This window comes from Cyprinus carpio, chromosome A11 (assembly GCF_018340385.1).
Source record: "Cyprinus carpio isolate SPL01 chromosome A11, ASM1834038v1, whole genome shotgun sequence".
In the NCBI taxonomy this organism is placed as follows: Eukaryota; Metazoa; Chordata; class Actinopteri; order Cypriniformes; family Cyprinidae; genus Cyprinus; species Cyprinus carpio.
The window spans coordinates 21,092,283-21,110,045 of NC_056582.1; the positions used below are offsets into that span (position 1 = coordinate 21,092,283).

At 43.0% G+C, this 17,763-nt stretch overlaps 2 protein-coding genes across 2 annotated transcripts in view; both read left to right on the forward strand.

The window, feature by feature from the left end:
* Positions 1–744: 744 nt before the first annotated feature.
* LOC109098474 (trafficking protein particle complex subunit 10-like) lies at positions 745–8,741 on the forward strand. Its single transcript, XM_042766745.1, has 6 exons — positions 745–982; positions 4,343–4,424; positions 5,645–5,780; positions 7,146–7,342; positions 8,409–8,601; positions 8,679–8,741. Exons 1-6 carry the CDS (start codon positions 922–924, stop codon positions 8,739–8,741), a joined length of 732 nt encoding a protein of 243 aa, XP_042622679.1. The 5' UTR covers positions 745–921.
* A 7,707-nt stretch (positions 8,742–16,448) lies between these two features.
* The window catches only part of LOC109092887 (phenylethanolamine N-methyltransferase), a 57,014-nt gene continuing 55,699 nt past the window's right edge, over positions 16,449–17,763 (forward strand). The window contains exons 1-3 of the mRNA XM_042766977.1: positions 16,449–16,513; positions 16,650–16,743; positions 17,199–17,328. Of these exons, the coding sequence (XP_042622911.1) occupies positions 16,449–16,513; positions 16,650–16,743; positions 17,199–17,328 (289 nt within the window). The remainder of the gene's footprint in view (positions 16,514–16,649; positions 16,744–17,198; positions 17,329–17,763) is intronic.

Here is a 17,763-nt window from a genome sequence, read left to right on the forward strand (position 1 = left end):
ATGGTGTTTATATTTAACATATATTTTTATATTGATGATAATGTGTTTATGTGGGAAAATTGTACAATTATTCACATTTACTTATATTAATATTAATAACATATTCAGTTTAATATGCCTGTTTCTTTATATGATTTTATCAACAGACAATGAATATAGAAATATTAGCTAGATATTATTAAATTATGTTTTTATATTTTATTTTATTATAGTTTGTCATTTTAATTTTAGTTAAAGTTTTAGTGTTTTTGTTGTGTTTTGTCTTTTTTATATTTTAAGAAAATATTTTTATTTATTTTATATATATATAGAGAGAGAGAGCGATAGAGAGAGAGAGAGAGAGAGAGAGAGAGAGAGAAAGTATAGTTTTAGTCTGAATTATTTTAGGACATCTAGTTAAAATAAATTAAAATGACATTGCCTTGGTCACTAGCTGAAATAAAATGAGTTTATTTTTTAATATTTTATTTTATTTCAGTTAACATTTATTCTAAGTTACAAAAATGTTTTAAAGGTTTTGGTTTTAGTTAACTATATTATGTAACTATAATATCTCTATGGAGCACCTGAGACATCAAGTAGAATCCTAACTTAAAAATGTGTATACAAAAATGTGTTTTCACAGTGTAACTGTCTTAACAAAATAAACCAAAAATTAAATAGAATAAAAAAAAAAGTGAAGGGTAGTAAATGCATTACAAACTGGCAATAAAGACAATAAAACATAATTACTTTGAAGCTTTTTTTGAGCTCTTGTTTTGAAATACTGAAACGCAAAGTAGCGCGTGTACATCCGGTGTGTCAGTGACGCGGGCGGAAGTCGTCGCTCCGTGTCAGCAGATAGGAAATGGAGAGTGAAGGGGCCTCATCGATAGATCAGCGGCGGGGATTGTGATCGATTACTCTGCTGATGCTGGACCGATGGAGCCCCATGAGGAGAAGCCCATCATCTACACGATGGAGAACAAGCCCATAGTGACCTGTGAGTGTGTGTGTGTGTGTCTGTCTGTGTCGTGTGTGTGTGTGTTGTTGTGTGTGTGTGTCTGTCTGTCTGTCTGTCTGTCTGTCCGTCCGTCTGTGTGTCTGTGTGTGTGTGTGTGTGTGTGTGGTGGTGTGTGGTGTGTGGTGTGTGTTGTGTGTCTGTGTGTGTGTGGGTGTGTGTGTGTGTGGTGTGTCTGTCTGTGAGTGAGTGATTGTGTGTCTGTGTGTGTGGTGTCGCTGGTACTGTGTGTGTCTGTCTGTGTGTGTCTGTTGGTGGGTGTGTGTGTGTGTGTGTGTGTGTCTGTGAGTGAGTGGTGTGGTGTGTGTGTGACTGTGTGTGTGTGTGTTTTAGTGTGTGTGTGTGTGTGTGTGTGTGTGTGGTGTGTGTGTGTGTGTGTGTGTGTGTGGTTTGGGTTGTGGTGTGTGTCCTGTCAGCCGTTCTGTGAGTGAGTGTGTGTCTGTGTGTCTGTCTGTGTGTGTCTGTGTGTGTCTGTGTCTCTGTGTGTGTGTGTGTCTGTGTCTCTGTGGTCTGCCTCTTTGGTCGTGTGTGTGTGTGTGTGTGTGTGGGTGTGTGTGTGTCTGTTTGTGTGTCTTGTGTGTGTGTTGTCCTGGTTTGTGGTGTTTGTGTGTCTGTGTGTGTGTGGGTGAGTGTGTGTGAGAGTGTGTGTGTCTGTGTGGTCTTGTGTGTGGCTGTGTGTGTGTCTGTGTTGTGTGTTTGTTTTTTTGTTTGTTTCTGTGGTGTGTTGTGTCTGTGTCTTTTCTGTTTTGTGTTTTGTCTGTGTGTGTGTTGTCTGTGTGTGTCTTCTGTGTTGTGTGTGTGTTTCTGTTTTCTTTGTGTGTGTGTGTGTTTTGTGTGTGTGTGTTTTTTGTGTTTGTGTTTTGTTCTGTGTGTGTGTGTTTTTGTCTTCTGTGTGTGTTTGTTTCCCTGTTTTGTCTGTCTGTCCTTTGTTTGGTGTGTGTGTTTGTCTTTGTGTGTTCTGTCTGTGTGTGTGTGGTCTTTGTTTGTCTGTGTGTGTGTTTTTTGTGTCTGTGTGTTTGTGTGTGTGTGTGTGAGAGTTTGTGTTTTTTTGTGTGTTTTTGTTTTTGTGTTTGTTGTCTGTGTCTGTTTTTGTGTTTGTTTCTTTGTTTTTCCTGTGTTTTTGTCCTGTCTGTGTGTGTGTTTCTTGTTTTTGTTTTTTCTGTGTGTGTTTTGTTTGTGTGGGTGTGTGTGTTTTTCTTTGTGTTTTTTTTTTTGTGTGTCTGGGTGTCTGTGTCTGTGTGTGTTTTTAGTGTGTGTGTCTGTTTGTGTGTTTTTGTGTGTGTGTCTTTGTGTTGTGTCTGTGTGTGTGTCTGTGTGGGTGTCCTGTGTGTGTGTGTGTGTGTGTGTCTGTTGTCTGTCCTGGGTGGTGTGTGTCTGTGTCTGTCTGTGTGTACACTACATATTATACTTAAACACAACACAAAATATAATAAATAAGTGTTTGTGTCCTGTGGTGTCTGTGTCTGTGTGTCTGTGTCTGTGTGTCTGTGTCCCTGTGTGGTCTGTCTGTGTTCTGTCTGTGTCCTGTCTGTGTCTGGGTGTGTGTGTCTGTGTCTTGGTGTGTCTGTGTGTGTCTGTGTCTGTGTGTCTGTGAAGTGTCCTGTCTGTGTGTGTGTGTTTGTGTGGGTGTGTGTGTGTGTGTGTGGTGTGTGTGTGTCCTGTGTGTTGTGTGTCTGTGTGTGGGTGTGTTGTCCGTGTGTGTGTCTGTGTGTGTTATTCTGTGTCTACTGTGTCTGGGTGTGTCTGTGTGTGTCTGTGTTTTGTCTGTGTGTGTGTGTGTGTGTGTGTGTGTGTGTGTGTGTGTGTCTCTGTGTGTGTTGTGTGTGTGTGTCTGTGTCTGTTGTGTCTGTGTCTGTGTGTGTGTCTGTGTCTGTGTGTGTCTTGTGTGGGTTCTGTGGTGTGTGTTGTGTGGTGTTTGTGTGTGTCTCTCTTTGTGTGTGTGTGTGTGTGTGTGTGTGTGTGTGTGTGTGTGTGTCCTGTGTCTGTGTCTGTGTGTCTGTTGTCTGTGTCTGTTTTTTGTCTGGGTGTGTCCGTGTGTGTGGCTGTGTTTGTGTGTCTGTGTTTGTCTTAGTATGTGTGTGTGTGTGTGTGTGTGTGTGTCTCTGTGTTGTGTGTTTGTTGTTTTCTGTGTCTGTGTGTCTGTTTTCTGTTTGTGTGTCTGTTCCTGTGTCTTCTGTGTGTCTGTTTTTTCTTTTGTCTGTGTTGTGTCTGTTTTCTGTGTTTCTGGTGGCTTGTCTGGGTGTGTTTTGTGTGTGTCTGTGGTGTGTCTGTGTGTGTCCTGTGTGTGTGGTGTTCTCTGTGTGTGTGTGTGTTTTTGTGTGTGGTTTGTCTGTGTCTGTGTCTGTGTTGTGTCTGTGTTGTCGGTGTCTGTCTGTGTGTGTGTGTGTGTGTGTGTGTCTCTGTCTGGGTGTGTGTGTGTGTCGTGTCTGTGTCTGTGTCTGTGTTTGTATTTCCTGTGTGTGTGTGTGGGTGTTTGTTCTGTGTCTGTGTGTGTCTGTCTTGTGTGTGAGTGTCTGTGAGTGTGTTGTGTGTGTTTGTGTGGTGTGTTGTGTGTCTGGCTTGTCTGTCTGTGTGTGTGTGTGTGTTGTGTGTTTGTGTGTGACAAAGGAAAGCTGATATACAGGTGTGTGTCTTCTGTGTGTGTGTGTGTGTGTGTGTGTGTGTGTGTCTTCCGTGTGTGTGTGTGTGTGTGTGTGTGTGTGTGTGTGTCCTCGGTGTGGTGTGTAGTCTCTGTGTGTGTGTGGTGTGTGTGTCTGTCTGTGTGTGTGTCCTGTCTGTCGTGTGTGTTCGTCTGCTAGATGTGTGTGTGTGTGTGTGTGTGTGTGTGTGTGTGTGTCTGTGTGTGTGTGTATGTTCTTCCATCACTGGTTCGTTCTCGTCAGTCAGTGTTTTGCTGTGTTGTGAAGCTTCACACTGGCTCCTGATTCATGCTGCGAGATATTCTTCCTGAAATCATGATATATCTGGGAATTTTACAGTGTAGTGAGTCTGTGTTTAGCAGGTTTGCTCTCAGCGGGACGTCGCTTGTGTTGAGTCAAATCCTGAACGAATCGTCCTTCTGAATCGGTTCAGATAATTAATACATAGGCCTAATTCCCAGAAAAATCAGATCATTTTAAAACGATACTGAGTCTATAATTTGCAGCTTTGCTCTTAGCGGCCTATTTCATATGTAGACCTAAACCCTCAAATCGAATGAATCATTCTTTTGAATCGTTTGTAATCCATGCATTATGTGCTGTATGAGTCCAGTGTGAGCTGCTGCTGTGTGTGAACTAAGCGCTGTGTGTGTGTGTGTGTGTGTGTGTGTGTGTGTGTGTGTGTGTGTGTGTGTGAGAGCAGGTGCGGGCGATCAGAACCTCTTCACGTCTCTGTACGGATCCCTGACCCAGCAGCTGTCCAGAGAGCCCATGGAGTGGAGGAGGTGAGCGCTTTTATTGTGTTATACAGTAAAGCCACACTGCTTCTCTGTGAGTGGACAGTTTATCAGGAGGAACGCATGTGGGGCGGGGCCTGGTTCTGTGCTTCAGCCTTTGATTGGATGTTGAGATGTGGGCGTGGCTCAAGTGTGTGCAGATGAGGGGCGGAGTTTAAGAGCACTTCAAACTCAAAACATTAGCTTAAGCACAGATGAATGGTCCGAGAACATACCTACAAAAACATATAAGAAACATATAAATGGCCAATCCAACTCCAATGCCAAACTGCATTATTATTCTCTAATGTAGCCAGAATTATAGAGCTGCATGATTAATCAAAACAAGTGCCATCATATAGAAAAAAGAAATTAATACAGCCATTTTTTATTTTTGTTTATTACTTTTTTTTTACACACTTTAGAGTTTTCTCTCAGAGCCACACTCATTTTAAAATAAAAAATAAAATACACACATTTTATATTTTTTTATTACATTACTTTTTTTATTTTTTTATAACCCTTTTTTACACTAATTTTTTTTATTCCACACTAAAATATAATTTTACTGTAAAATATACATCATATTTCTTAGTTTGATTTTAGTTAATTTTGGTTTTTATTTAGTAATAATTATTATGTAGCCATATTGATATTACTCTTGGACCAGAATCTTTTGATTATATTTCTTATTTTGCTTTTATTTAGTCATTTTAATATTTTTATTTAGGTGTAGTAGTAATTATTATTATTATTATTATTATTATTATTATTATTATTATTATTATTATTATAAAGTGACTACTAATAGTAATTTTAGTGATTTTAATAATAATAATATTTATTATTATCATCATTTTGATATATTGATATAATCACATAATTATTTTTGGCAAATTGTGCAGCCCTACAAACAAGATTTGTTTCTTTTTTAAATAGAAATTTAAATCGCAATCAGATTTTTTTTCTCCGAAAAAAATAGCAATTTGGTTTATCCTCAAACCGTGCAGCCGTACGGACCACAGGACCTTTCCTAAAAGCAGCCAATCAGAACGGAGTCTGAGGTTTGGAGAAGCGCTGTTTTATATTCGTCAGATGGTGATTATGGGTGTGTCGTCTGTGTCAGATATTCACCTCAAGACATCTGTTTGAGTCACAAAAGAGAGTCTTGTCTTTCCTCTCCTGAGACGTGATCCTGGTGCGTGTGTGTGTGTGTGTGTGTGTCTCAGGTCTTACGGACGAGCACCGAAGATGATCTATCTGGAGGCTAATTTTGTCCAGTTTAAGGAGGAGCTGCTTCCTAAAGAGGGGAATAAAGCGCTGCTGACGTTCCCCTTCCTGCACATCTACTGGACCGACTGCTGCGTGAGTCTGCCGCTACACACCCGCACTCTTCTGTCTGGTGTACGACTTTAAGACGGCTCATCCAGCGTCAGCATCTGATAGCTTCTGTCCTTCTGATGCAGAACTAAAGCTTCCCGCTGCTGAGTGCATGAGGTGTTCGTTCTTCATTTAATCAGCGCAGTAACACTTTCAGTGTGAGCACACATTTATACTGCAGAGCGTCACAGAATAGTGCACTGGTGGTACTTAAACTGTTTTTTGTGGAAAATAAGTTGCGCTGGGACAGAGAAAAAAGCTCAGATAAATTGCATCAGTGTACAGGTCACGTTTTAGCACATTATTATTTGTATTAAAAATAAATATAAATTAAATTATAAAATAAAAGCATCAAACACATACTTTTACAAATAAATGAATGCAATTAAAAAATAATATAAGCAATTATAAAAAACAATTGTAAATCTTTTTAAAAAATATAACTTTCATCATAACGTTGAGCTGAATGAAGAAACTTTCAGATTTGTTTGATGAAAGCATGTAAACTACAAGAAAATATTATAATGATGCAGTCGTGTGATTTAAGCATCTAAATATTATATGTATATATATATGCACTAAATTATTTAAAAAATAAACAATCATCAAAAAAAACATCAAAAATAAAAAAAAATTAAAATTTAACAGCATTTATTATTTAATAAATGCACATAATTGCTGTTGAATTTGTTTAAAGAACATTTTTTTTTTAGCAATAAATCGGTAATATCCAAATATTTTAATCTATTTTTGTGTATGAATGTCTGAGTTTATTTGATCAAACATATAATTGCTGTTGATTTGTCATGAATTGAGTGCATTGCATTGTGGGATTACAAATTATTAATTACAAAGAGATGTGTAGTTGTGCAGCATGTTTAGAGTGTGTGTGTGTGTGTGTGTGTGTGTGTGTGTGTGTGTGTGTCTGTGTGTGTGGTGTGTGTGCGCGCGTGTTGTCTTATATGTGTGTGTGGTGTGTGCGCGCGTGGTGTGTCTGTGTGTTTGTTGTGTCATGTGTGTGTGGTGTGTGTGTGTGTGTGTGTGTGTGTGTGTGGTGTGTGTGCGCGCGGTGTGTCTGTGTGTCTGTGTGTTGTGTGTGTGTGCGCGCGTGTAGTGTCGTGTTGTGTGTTCAAATGTGCGCGCGTGTGTGTTTGTTGTCTGTGTGGGTCTGTTGTGTCTGGTGTTTCTGTGGTGTTTGTTCTGTGTGTGTGTCTGTGTGTACTGTTTGTTGTGTGTCTGTGTGGTCTGTTGTGTGTGTGTGTGTGCGCGCGCTGTGTGTGTCTGTGTGTCTGTGTGTCGCTGTGTGTCTGTGTGTTGTGTGTGGTGTGTGTGTGTGTGTGTGTGTGTCAGGACACGGAGGTGTACAAGGCGTCGGTGAAGGAGGACATGCAGCGCTGGCAGGCCGCTCTGCGTCTGCACGGATCGGTGGATTGGCTCATCGCGGTGGTGGAGAGCGACAACAAGAAGAAGAACAAGACCAACATCCTGCCGCGCACCTCCATCGTCGACAAGATCCGCAACGACTTCTGCAACAAGCAGAGCGACAGGTGAGCATCCCAGCATGCTCTTCTTCAGCAGCTGGTGATGACCGTCTGAACAAACCCAACACAGATGCCCAGAATCAGCATTCAGTCAGTCAACTCAGTGCTGCTGGGGCATGCTGGGTAATTTCTTACTGTCAAAATACAAAGGGCTGAGGAGGTTTCATGAAGGATTACTAAAATAAATATAAATGTTTAAATTTATTGCATTTTTAAATATACATATTACATTTGTATTTATATGTCATATACCTATATACATATACATATAAATATTCGTAATTATATATATATATATATATATATATATTTATATTAAGTTTAATAAAACAAATACTTTTGAATAAATATGAATAAAATATAAAATGTCAAATATTATAATTGAATAAATAAAAATATTCGTAATAAATATAACCGCCTTTATCACTTCAGCAGAAAAAAAAACAGAATTTCATGAAAAGTAATTGAAATAAAATCAATATAATATTTGTAATAGTTTATTGCATTTTATAATATTACTGTATTTAAGAAGTAAATATAAAGTTAAAAAAATATAAAAACAAAAAAGTATAAATACTTTTTTAAAAATAAAAACAATAAAATGTAAAATATTTTATTTAAAAATATATAATTTAATAAATAAAAAATATTTGAATAAACATAACTAAAATCTTAAAAATCTAATCGCTTTGAGTGATGTCATAAATATTTATTTGGATTGTGAAATGTTCAGATATAATTTTATTGGTCATTATTATTATTATTATTATTATAACATTTGTGTTTTAGAAAGAAATAATAATAAAACAAATACTTTTTAAAATAAGTCTGAAAAAAATAAAATATATACAGATATTAAAAATATCATTAGATAATAATAGATAATAAAATATTTGTAATAAATTGTCTACAGTTTTAAATCACATTGAGAGTTTGAGCTGAATGAACAAACTCAACCCATCTCTTTCAGATCTTTGAGACTGTAGCTTGTTTGTTTAGGATAAAGCCACAGTCAATGAAAGCGTGCAGTCGTGGTTAAGTATGTGCGTGTGTGTAATGTGTGTGTCTGCAGGTGTGTGTCTCTGTGTGACCCGCTGAAGGAGTCGTCGCGCTCGCAGGAGTCCTGGAGCTCGTTCCTCACCAAGCTGCGCACGCTGCTGCTCATGTCCTTCACCAGGAACCTGGGCCGCTTCGAGGACATGAGGACGCTGCGAGAGAAACGCACCGAGCCCGGCTGGAGCTTCTGCGACTACTTCATGGTGCAGGTGTGTGATTGGCCGAGGGAGCTGTCAGTCACAGCGGTGGGTTTGTTCCTCAGATCTGTGATCTGTGTGTTGATCAGGAGGAGCTGGCGTTCGTGTTCGAGATGCTGCAGCAGTTTGAGGACGCTCTGGTCCTGTATTAGTGAACTAGACGCCCTCTCTTCTCTTCACGTCGTATGGTTGCTCAACTTGGCGGCGGCGGAGAGTAAACTGCTTCATTTCAGCTACTCTAGATTTGTGCATGAAGAACCCACTGTAATCTGAGAATATTTAGTGTGGATTTTATGATTGTTGTGCTTCAGGATTATTTGGGTTATGTTAAGCTTTGGTATTGTTTCTCAGTATGATTCTTCCACCGCTCACACAGCCTCGATTACATCAGCAGAAAGATTCTTACAATAAAATAAACTTCTATTTTTTTTATTTCAATATATTTTAGATTTTTATATTTTATTTTATAAAATATATTTATTGAATACTTAAATATAAGTAGAATTATAAAACATAATAAATGCTTTTTTAAATAAATATAAAACAAAGTTTAAAAACAATTTGAATTTTTTTATTTTTATTTAATACATTTAACTAAAATAAAAATATGGTAATACAATTTAACCTAAATAAAGGAGGGGGGGGGGGGGGAAAAATGGTTGGTGGACGAGGAGGAGAATTTTTAATGGATTATTTTAAAACCGTGATACTGTTGCCAGTGTTTTGTTAGCGATATATATATATATCTATATATTATATAAGATATAATATCTATATATAAGACAAAAAGTAATGTTTTTTGTTTTTATAAAATATATCTAAAACTAAATTTTAAATACAATTACAAAAATAACAAAAGCACAATCAAAATAAAAAAAAACATATAAAAAACAATAAAAAAATTAAAATAAAATAATTTTAAAAAAAATAAAAATTAAATCATAATAGAATATAACAACACTACTTTATGTATATTTAATGATGTCCACCACAACACAAAATTATACATTACTAACAGATTCAAAATCTAATACATTCACAATCAGACACATATAAACACATTCCTGCATCAGGTCGTTTATTAAAGACATTTACTTTAGTGAAGAAACAATGAACATAAAAAGATCGAAAGAAGTTAAAACAGCAGTTTTAAAAACCACAATATAATCGTCTGCTTTCACTTATTGGTGCAGGGGTCTGACTCTGTGTTCCCCTTTTAACTTGATAGAAATACAGGTTTGACATTGATGTGATCATACTGCAGCTTCAGACAGTGTTATGTTGGTTTGGGGTCTGACTCAAAAAACTGTGTTCCTGGTGTTCAGACGGCGCTAACTGGCTGGGCTCGTTCTGTCAGCCGGTGCGGAGCTGGAACGGGCTGCTGCTGCCGGCGGCATGACCATCGTGACAATGGAGAAGACGTGACCTGGCATACAAGGCCGCGGACGAGGCCAGTCCTTCATAGGACCTGAAGCCAGCTATCTTTTCTCTCGCCAGTAATAGCCACTCATCGTTTCCTGCAGAGAACCCTGGGAGGTGACGGCCCGCGCGGCTCCGAGCTGCTGCACAACTGTGTGCAAGAGCTGCGGCTGCTGGAGGTGTGTGTGTGTGTGTGTGTGCGTGTGTGCGTGTGGGGTGCTCATGAGCGTCATTAACACACATCTGATCACGTGTGCCGTCTCTAGGGCTCATAGGTGTATTGATGCATGTCCGAGGCGTGTCCGATTTCTGATACGTGTCCGATGTGTGTCCGAGGCATGTTCGATATCTTGATTCGTGTCCGATGTGTGCCTGAGGTGTGTTCGATGTTTGATTCGTGCCCGAGGTGTGTCTAAAGCGTGCTGAGGTGTGTTCGATTTTTGATTCGTGCCCGAGGTGTGTCTAAAGCGTGCCCGATGTCTGATGCGTGCCCGAGGCGTGTTCGATGTCTTGATTCGTGTCCGAGGTGTGTCTGATGCGTGTCTGAGGCGTGTCTGATGCTTGTCCGATGTGTGCCCGAGGCGTGTTCGATGTCTTGATTCGTGTCCGAGGTGTGTCTGATGCGTGTCCGATGTCTGATGCGTGTCTGAGGCGTGTCTGATGCGTGTCCGAGGTGTGTCCGATGCGTGTCCGAGGCGTGTTCGATATCCGATGCGTGTACGATATCCCGATGCGTGTTACCCATTCCATCGAGTGTTCCGATGTCTGATGCGTTGCCCGAGGCGTGTTCGATTTGTCTTGATTCGTGTCCGAGTGTGTGTCTAAAGCGGTGCCCGATGTTCTGATGCGTGCCCGAGGAGGTGTCGATGTCTTGATTCGTGTCCGAGGTGTGTCTGATGTGTGTCCGATGTCTGAGGCGCTTATTACACGTCCAATGCGTGCCTGAGGCGTGTTCGATGTCTTTATTCGTTCTGGTCCGAGGTGATGTTCTGATGCATGTCTGATGCGTGTCTGAGGCGTGTCTGATGCGTGTCCGATGTGTGCCCGAGACGACCGCCTATCCGAGTCTTATCCGATTCCTAGTCCTATCTGTGTCTGATGCGTGTCCGAGGTGAGTCCGATGCGTGTCCGGGTGTCCTGCTGCGTGTCCGAGGTGTGTCTGATTCGTGTCCGAGGCGTGTTCGATGCGTGTCTGATTGCGGTGTCCGAGGTGGCGTTGGTGTTCGATGGCAGTGTCCGATTGTCATGTTGATGATGTGTCCCGAGGTTGTGTCCAAATAAAGATGTCTGATGCGTGTCCAGGCGTTGTTCGATGTTCTGATGCGTGTCCGAGGGTGTCCGGTCCGATGTCTGCGTGTCCGATGTCTGATGCGTGTCCGAGGTGTGTCCGATGTCTGATGTGTGTCTGATGCGTGTCCGAGGTGTGTCCGATGTCTGATGTGTGTCTGATGCGTGTCCTGTGGCGTGTTCGATGTCCCGAGGTGTGTCCGGTGTCCGAGGTGTGTCCGGTGTCCGAGGTGCGTCCGGTGTCCGAGGTGTGTCCGGTGTCTGATGCGTGTCCGATATCTGATGCGTGTCCGAGGTGTGTCTGATGTCTGATGCGTGTCCGAGGTGTGTCCGGATGTCTGGATCGTTGTTCGAGGTGTGTCCCGATTTCTGATGCGTGTCCGATGTCTGATGCGTGTCCGAGGTGTGTCCGATGTCTGATGCGTGTCCAAGGTGTGTCCGATGTCTGATGCTGTGTCTGTGAGGAGTGGTCCGATGTCTGATGCGTGTCGAGGTGTGTCCGATGTCTGATGTGTGTCCGATGCGTGTTTGATGCGTGTCCAGTGCGTGTCTAATGTGTGTTTGATACGTGTCCGATGCGTGTCCAATGTGTGTCCGATGTCCGATGCGTGTTTGAGGTGTGTCTGATGTCTGAATGCGTGTCCGAGGGCGTGTCCGATGTGTGTCCGATGTTCTGATGCGTGTCCCGAGGTGTGTCCGATGTCCGAGGTGTTTTTGAGTGATGCGTGTCCGAGGGTGTGTCCGATGTCCGAGGTGTGTCCGATGTGCTGGATGTGATGCGTGTCGTCTGATGCGTGTCCGATATCTGATGCGTGTCCGAGGTGTGTCTGATGTCTTATCCGAGTCGTGTCCGATGTCTGATGCGTTGTCTGGATGGCGGTGTTCGAGGTGGTCAGTGTCTGATGCGTGGTCCGATGTCTGATGCCTGTGTTCGAGGTGTTGTCCGAGTCTGATGCGGGTTCAATATTTGTGATGCGTGTCCAGTGCGTGTCCGATGCGTGTTTGATACGTGTCCGAGGTGTGTCCGATGTCTTGATGCGTGTCGAAGGCGTGTCCCCGATGTGTGATGCGTGTCCGAGGCGTGGTCCGAGGCGGTGTTGATGTCTGATGCGTGTCCGAGGTGTGTCCGATGTCCGAGGTGTGTCCGATGTCTGATGCGTGTCCGAGGTGTGTCCGATGTCTGATGCGTGTCCGAGGTGTGTCTGATGTCTGATGCGTGTCCGATGTCTGATGTGTGTCCGAGTGTGTGTTCGATGTCGGATGCTGTGCCCGAGGCGTGTCAGATGTCTATGATGCGTGTTCGAGGAGGGTCCGATGTCTGATGCGGTGTTCAATATTTCCGATGCGTCGTCCGAGTGCGTGGTCCGATGCGTGTTATACGTGTCCGAGGTGTTGTCCGATGTTCTGATGCGTGTCTGAGCGTGTCGGACCGATATCTGATGCGTGTCCGAGGTTGTGTCTGATGCGATAGTCCGAGTGTTGTCCGATGTCTGATGCGGTGTTTCGAGGTGTGTCCGATGTGATGCGTGTCCGAGGAGTGTCCGATGTCTGATGCGTGTTGTCGAGGTATTCTAGGGTGTGTCCGATGTCTGACTGCGTGTTTCAATATGTGATGCGGTCGAGTGCGTGTCGATGCGTGTTTGATACGTGTCCGAGGTGTATCCGATGTCTGATGCGTGTCCGAGGCAGGATGCTGTGTGAAGCGTGGGTCCGAGGCTGTGTCACGAGGTGTCGGCCGCATGTCTGATGCGTGTCCCGAGGTGTGTCCGATGCGTGTCCGAGGTGTGTCCGAGGTTTGTGGGTTTGATGTCTGAATGCGTGTCCGAGGTATGTCCCGTGTCCGAGGTGTGTCCGATGTCTGATGTGTGTCTGATGCGTGTCCGATGTCTGATGTGTTTCTGATGCGTGTCCGATGTCTGATGCGTGTCCGAGGTGTGTCCGATGTCTGATGCGTGTTCAATATTTGATGCGTGTCCAGTGCGTGTCCGAGTCGATGTTTTGATACCCGATGTCTGATGCGTATCTGAGGCGTGTCCAACCTATGTTCGTCCGATGTATGTCTGATGCGTGTCCGAGGCGTGTCCGAGGTGTGTCCGATGTCTGATGCATGTCCGAGGTGTGTCCGATGTCCGAGGTGTGCAGTGTGATGTCTGATGCAGTGTCCGAGGTATGTCTGATGCTGTGTACCGATGGTGTGTCCGGATGTCTGATGCGTGTCCGAGGTGTGTTTGATGTCTGATGCGTGTTCGAGGTGTGTCCGATGTCTGATGCGTCGTGTGGTGTCGTGTGCGTGTCCGAGGTGTGTCCGATGTCTGATGCGTGTCTCTGAGGTGTTGTACGATGTCCGATGTGTGTCCGATGTGTGTCTGATGTGTGTCCGATGTGTGTGATCCGAGAGGTGTCCGAATGATGATGCGTCGAGGTGTGTCCGATGTCTGATGCGTGTGCCAAGGTGTGTCCGATGTCTGATGGTGTCCGATGTCTGTGTGTAAGATGTCCGAGGTGTGTTCCGAGGTGTGATGCGTGGTCCGATGTCTGATGCGTGTCCGAGGTGTGTCCGATGTCTGATGCGTGTCCGAGGTGTGTCCGATGTCTGATGCGTGTCCGAGGTGTTAGGATGTCCGATGTGTGTATGATGCGTGTCCGAGTGCGTGTTCTGTCCGAGGATTGTCCGATGTCTGATGCGTGTTCGAGGTGTGTCCGATGTCTGATGCGTGTTCAATAATTGCGTTCGGTCCAGATGCGTGTCCGATGCGTGTCTGATGTACGTGTCCGAGGTTGTGTCCGACAGTGTCTGCTGCGTGTCTGAGGCGTGTCCGATGTCTGATGCGTGTCCGAGGGGCGTGTCCGAGGTGTGTCCGATTTTGTCTGATGCGGTGTCCGTCGATGTTGTACCGATGTCCGAGGTGTGTGTCGATGTACTGATGCGTGTCCGAGGTGTGTTTGATGTCTGATGCGTGTCCGAGGTCATGTCCGATGTCTGATGTGTGTGTGTCTGATGGGTGTGTCCGAGGTGTGTGTCGTGTCTGATGCGTGTACGAGGCGTGTTCCGAGGTCGGATGTGCGTGTTCGATGCGTGTCCGAGGTGTGTCCGATGTCTGATGCGTGTCCGAGGTGTGTCCGAATGTCCGAGGTGTGTCCGATGTGTCCGATGCGTGTCCGAGGTGTGTTTGATGCTGTCTGATGCCGTGTCCGAGGTATGTCCGATGTCCGAGTCTGGGTCCGATGTCCTGATGAGTGTCCGAGGTGTGTGTCGATGTCAGATGCGTGTTCGACGTGTGTCCGATGTCAGAGGTGCGTGTGTCCGATGTCCGATGCGTGTCCGAGGTGATGCGATGTCCGAGGTGGTGTCCGATGTCTGAGCGTGTCTGCAGGCGTGTTCGAGGTGTGTCTGATTACGTGTCCAAGGTGTGTCCGATGTTGATGCAATGTCCGAGGTGTGTCATGTCCGATGTCTGATGCGTGTCCGAGGTGTGTCGTCCGATGTCTGATGCGTGTCCGAGGTGTGTCATGATGTCTGATGCGTTGTCTGATGAGTTCGTCCGAGGTAGTGGTGTCCGATGTCTGATGCGTGGTCGATGTAGTGTTGCGATGTCTGAGGCGTGATTCGGGTCGAGGTTGCCTGTACGATGTCTGATGCGTGTACGAGGTGGGTCCCGATGTCTGATGCGTACTGATGCGTCGTCCAAGTGTGTTTTCGATGTCTGATGCGTGGTCCGAGGTGTGTCCGATGTCGTGCGTGTCCGATGTCTGATGCAGTGTCGAGGTTTGTCCGATTGTCTGATTCGTTCCGAGGTCTGTGTCCGTGTCTGATGCGTGTGTCCGGGGTGTGACTCGATGTCTGATGCGTGTTTCGGGCGTTGTGACCGATGTCTGATGCGTGTCCGATGTTGATGCGTGTCCAGTGACCATCCCATGCCCGATTCATTTCTTATTTCACACTTGACCTGCGTGTGTTACGTGTGTCTGATCGATGCGTGTCCCATGTCTGAAGCGTGTTCGATGTGTGTCTGATGAGTGTTTGATACGTGTGTGTGTGCTGCATCTGTCTTTAGCGAGCCGCTCTCTACACCTCTGTGTTTCTCACATCTCTTCTGGAGGTCCTGCACCGGATCGAGGGATGTTGCGACTGCAGCCAGCTGGAGGCTAACTCCTCTCACACTGTGGGCCTGTGGACCTATGCCACGGAGAAGGTGCGGATCAGACACTCGCTAACAGTGGCCCGTTTGGGCTCGTTCCTTCACTCATGTGTGGTTTTGTTGGCAGCTGCGGTCTCTGGGTGATCTGTGTGGTCTGGTGTCTGAGAATGGCCCGGACTCTGAGGACCTGAACAAAACCGTGGACCTGCTGGCTGGTCTGGGAGCAGAGAGACCCGAAACCAGTAATTAAGATCAAATAACACATGATCACTCTCCATTATATACATATATTATATATACATACATACATAAACATACATGTACACACCGGTCAAAAGTTTGGGGAATACTTAAAAAAAAAAAAGGGTAAATTTATGCTTATATTTATCAAGGATGCATTAAATTGATCAAAAATGACAGTAAAGACTTTTATATTGTTATAAAAGATTTCTATTTCAAATAAATGCTGTTCTTCTGAACTTTTCTGTTCATATTGCTGAATACTGAAAATAAAATGTATCACAGTTTACACAAAAATATTGTCAGCCAACGTGTTCAATATTGATAATAATCCAGAACTTCTTGAGCAGCAAGATCATCATATTAGAATGATTTCTGAAGATCATGTTGACACTGAAGATGGAGTTAATGATGCTGAAAAATACAGCTGCATGTGATGTGTGTGTCATCTCTCTCTCTCTAACACTCCACAGATGATGATCTTTCATCTGATTTTTGTGTCAGTTCTCTCTCTCTCTGTATGTGTCTCTCATCTAACACTCCCCATCTCTCATTGAAACGTCTCAGAGTCACCTAAGAAGCTGAAGGAGGCTCTATCATCCGTGGAGGCCTTTGAGAAACACTATCTGGTGAGCGTTGGGTCTCTGTAGTCTGGGAGTGTTTCTTGTAGTGCTGTGATTACAGGGTTTATTTCTGCTCATGGTGTGTGTGTGTGTGTGTGTGTCTCGGCTCAGGAGCTGTCTCACGCCGCTATGGAGATGTGTACAGGATGAAATGGGCTCCTGCCTCGCGCTGGTGCCCTGGCTGGCTGGGGGAAGCCGTCTGGCCGAGTTCTACATGTGAGCAGAAACACATGTAACACGTCCTCCAGAGGGTACCGTATGTCAGTTTAGTCATTTGTGTAGTGTGGTGTGTGTGCAGGTAGGAAAGGGGGACCCACAGAGCGCTGAGAACTTCCTGCTGGATTCTCTGAAGTCGTACGTGTCTGAGAGGCTGGAGTCTGCCGCTCACACACCACACGCAAAACAAGATCGCAGAGTGTCCAGAAACAGCTGCAGAAGATGGACGAGTATCCTTCACTCATCACTGAGAGACACGTCACACATGACACGTTTGAAATCTTATATATGATTTAAAAAAATATTAAAAATATACAAATATAAAAACTGTAATATAATTTTGTATTATTATTTTTAAATCTTAAAAAAATGAAAATATAAAATTACATATATTTAATATATTACTTAAAAATATTAAAAATATATCTATTTATTAAAAAAATATATATATATATAAAAACTTACTTATATTTTAATATTTACTTATAAATAAAAATATAAAAAAATATATATTAAATATTTTTATTTATTTTATATTTTTATTGGGAGAAAAAAAAAAAAAAAAATTATATTGTGTGTAGTTACCTGCAAACGATCTCCCCTCCAGCCACACAAATATTATTTCTGATAAATGTTTGTCACCCGTGGGCTCCTCTGGTCTTGTGTTCTTTGACCGTGTGTGTAGATACCTGCAGACGAGTGCTCTTCTCGCCAGCGACACACCAACCTGAGCGAAAGAGAGAGGAGGAAACACTTCTGCCAGGAGATCCTGACCTTTGCCAGCCAGACCACAGAGGTCAAGGGTCAACAGAAAGGTCAGCTTTGTAAATATTTAATATTGTCAGTATTTTAAATATCATTATATGTAAACAATAAAAAATAAAATTGATTAATTATAAAAAATATATATGTCATCTAAAATATTTTTTAAATTATAAACAACATAATTAAATATATATTTTTATTCATCTGAAAGGTTAACTTTATATTGTGAGTAAATCAAAGCTGCTATCTGAACCATTTTTTTTTGTCTAAGAACAATAATGACTCAAACGAATCACTGAATCATTTTACTAACTGGTTCATTAAACAAAAACCAACTTAACAAACTTCTTCACTTTAGAAAACCATCTGAACAAACTTCTCTCTGTTCACAGACAAAAGTCTGAAAATAAAGTAATTGTTTAAAATATAATTAAAAGTCTAAAAAAAAAAACAAGAAAATATCAGGTCAAAAGTTTGGAAACATT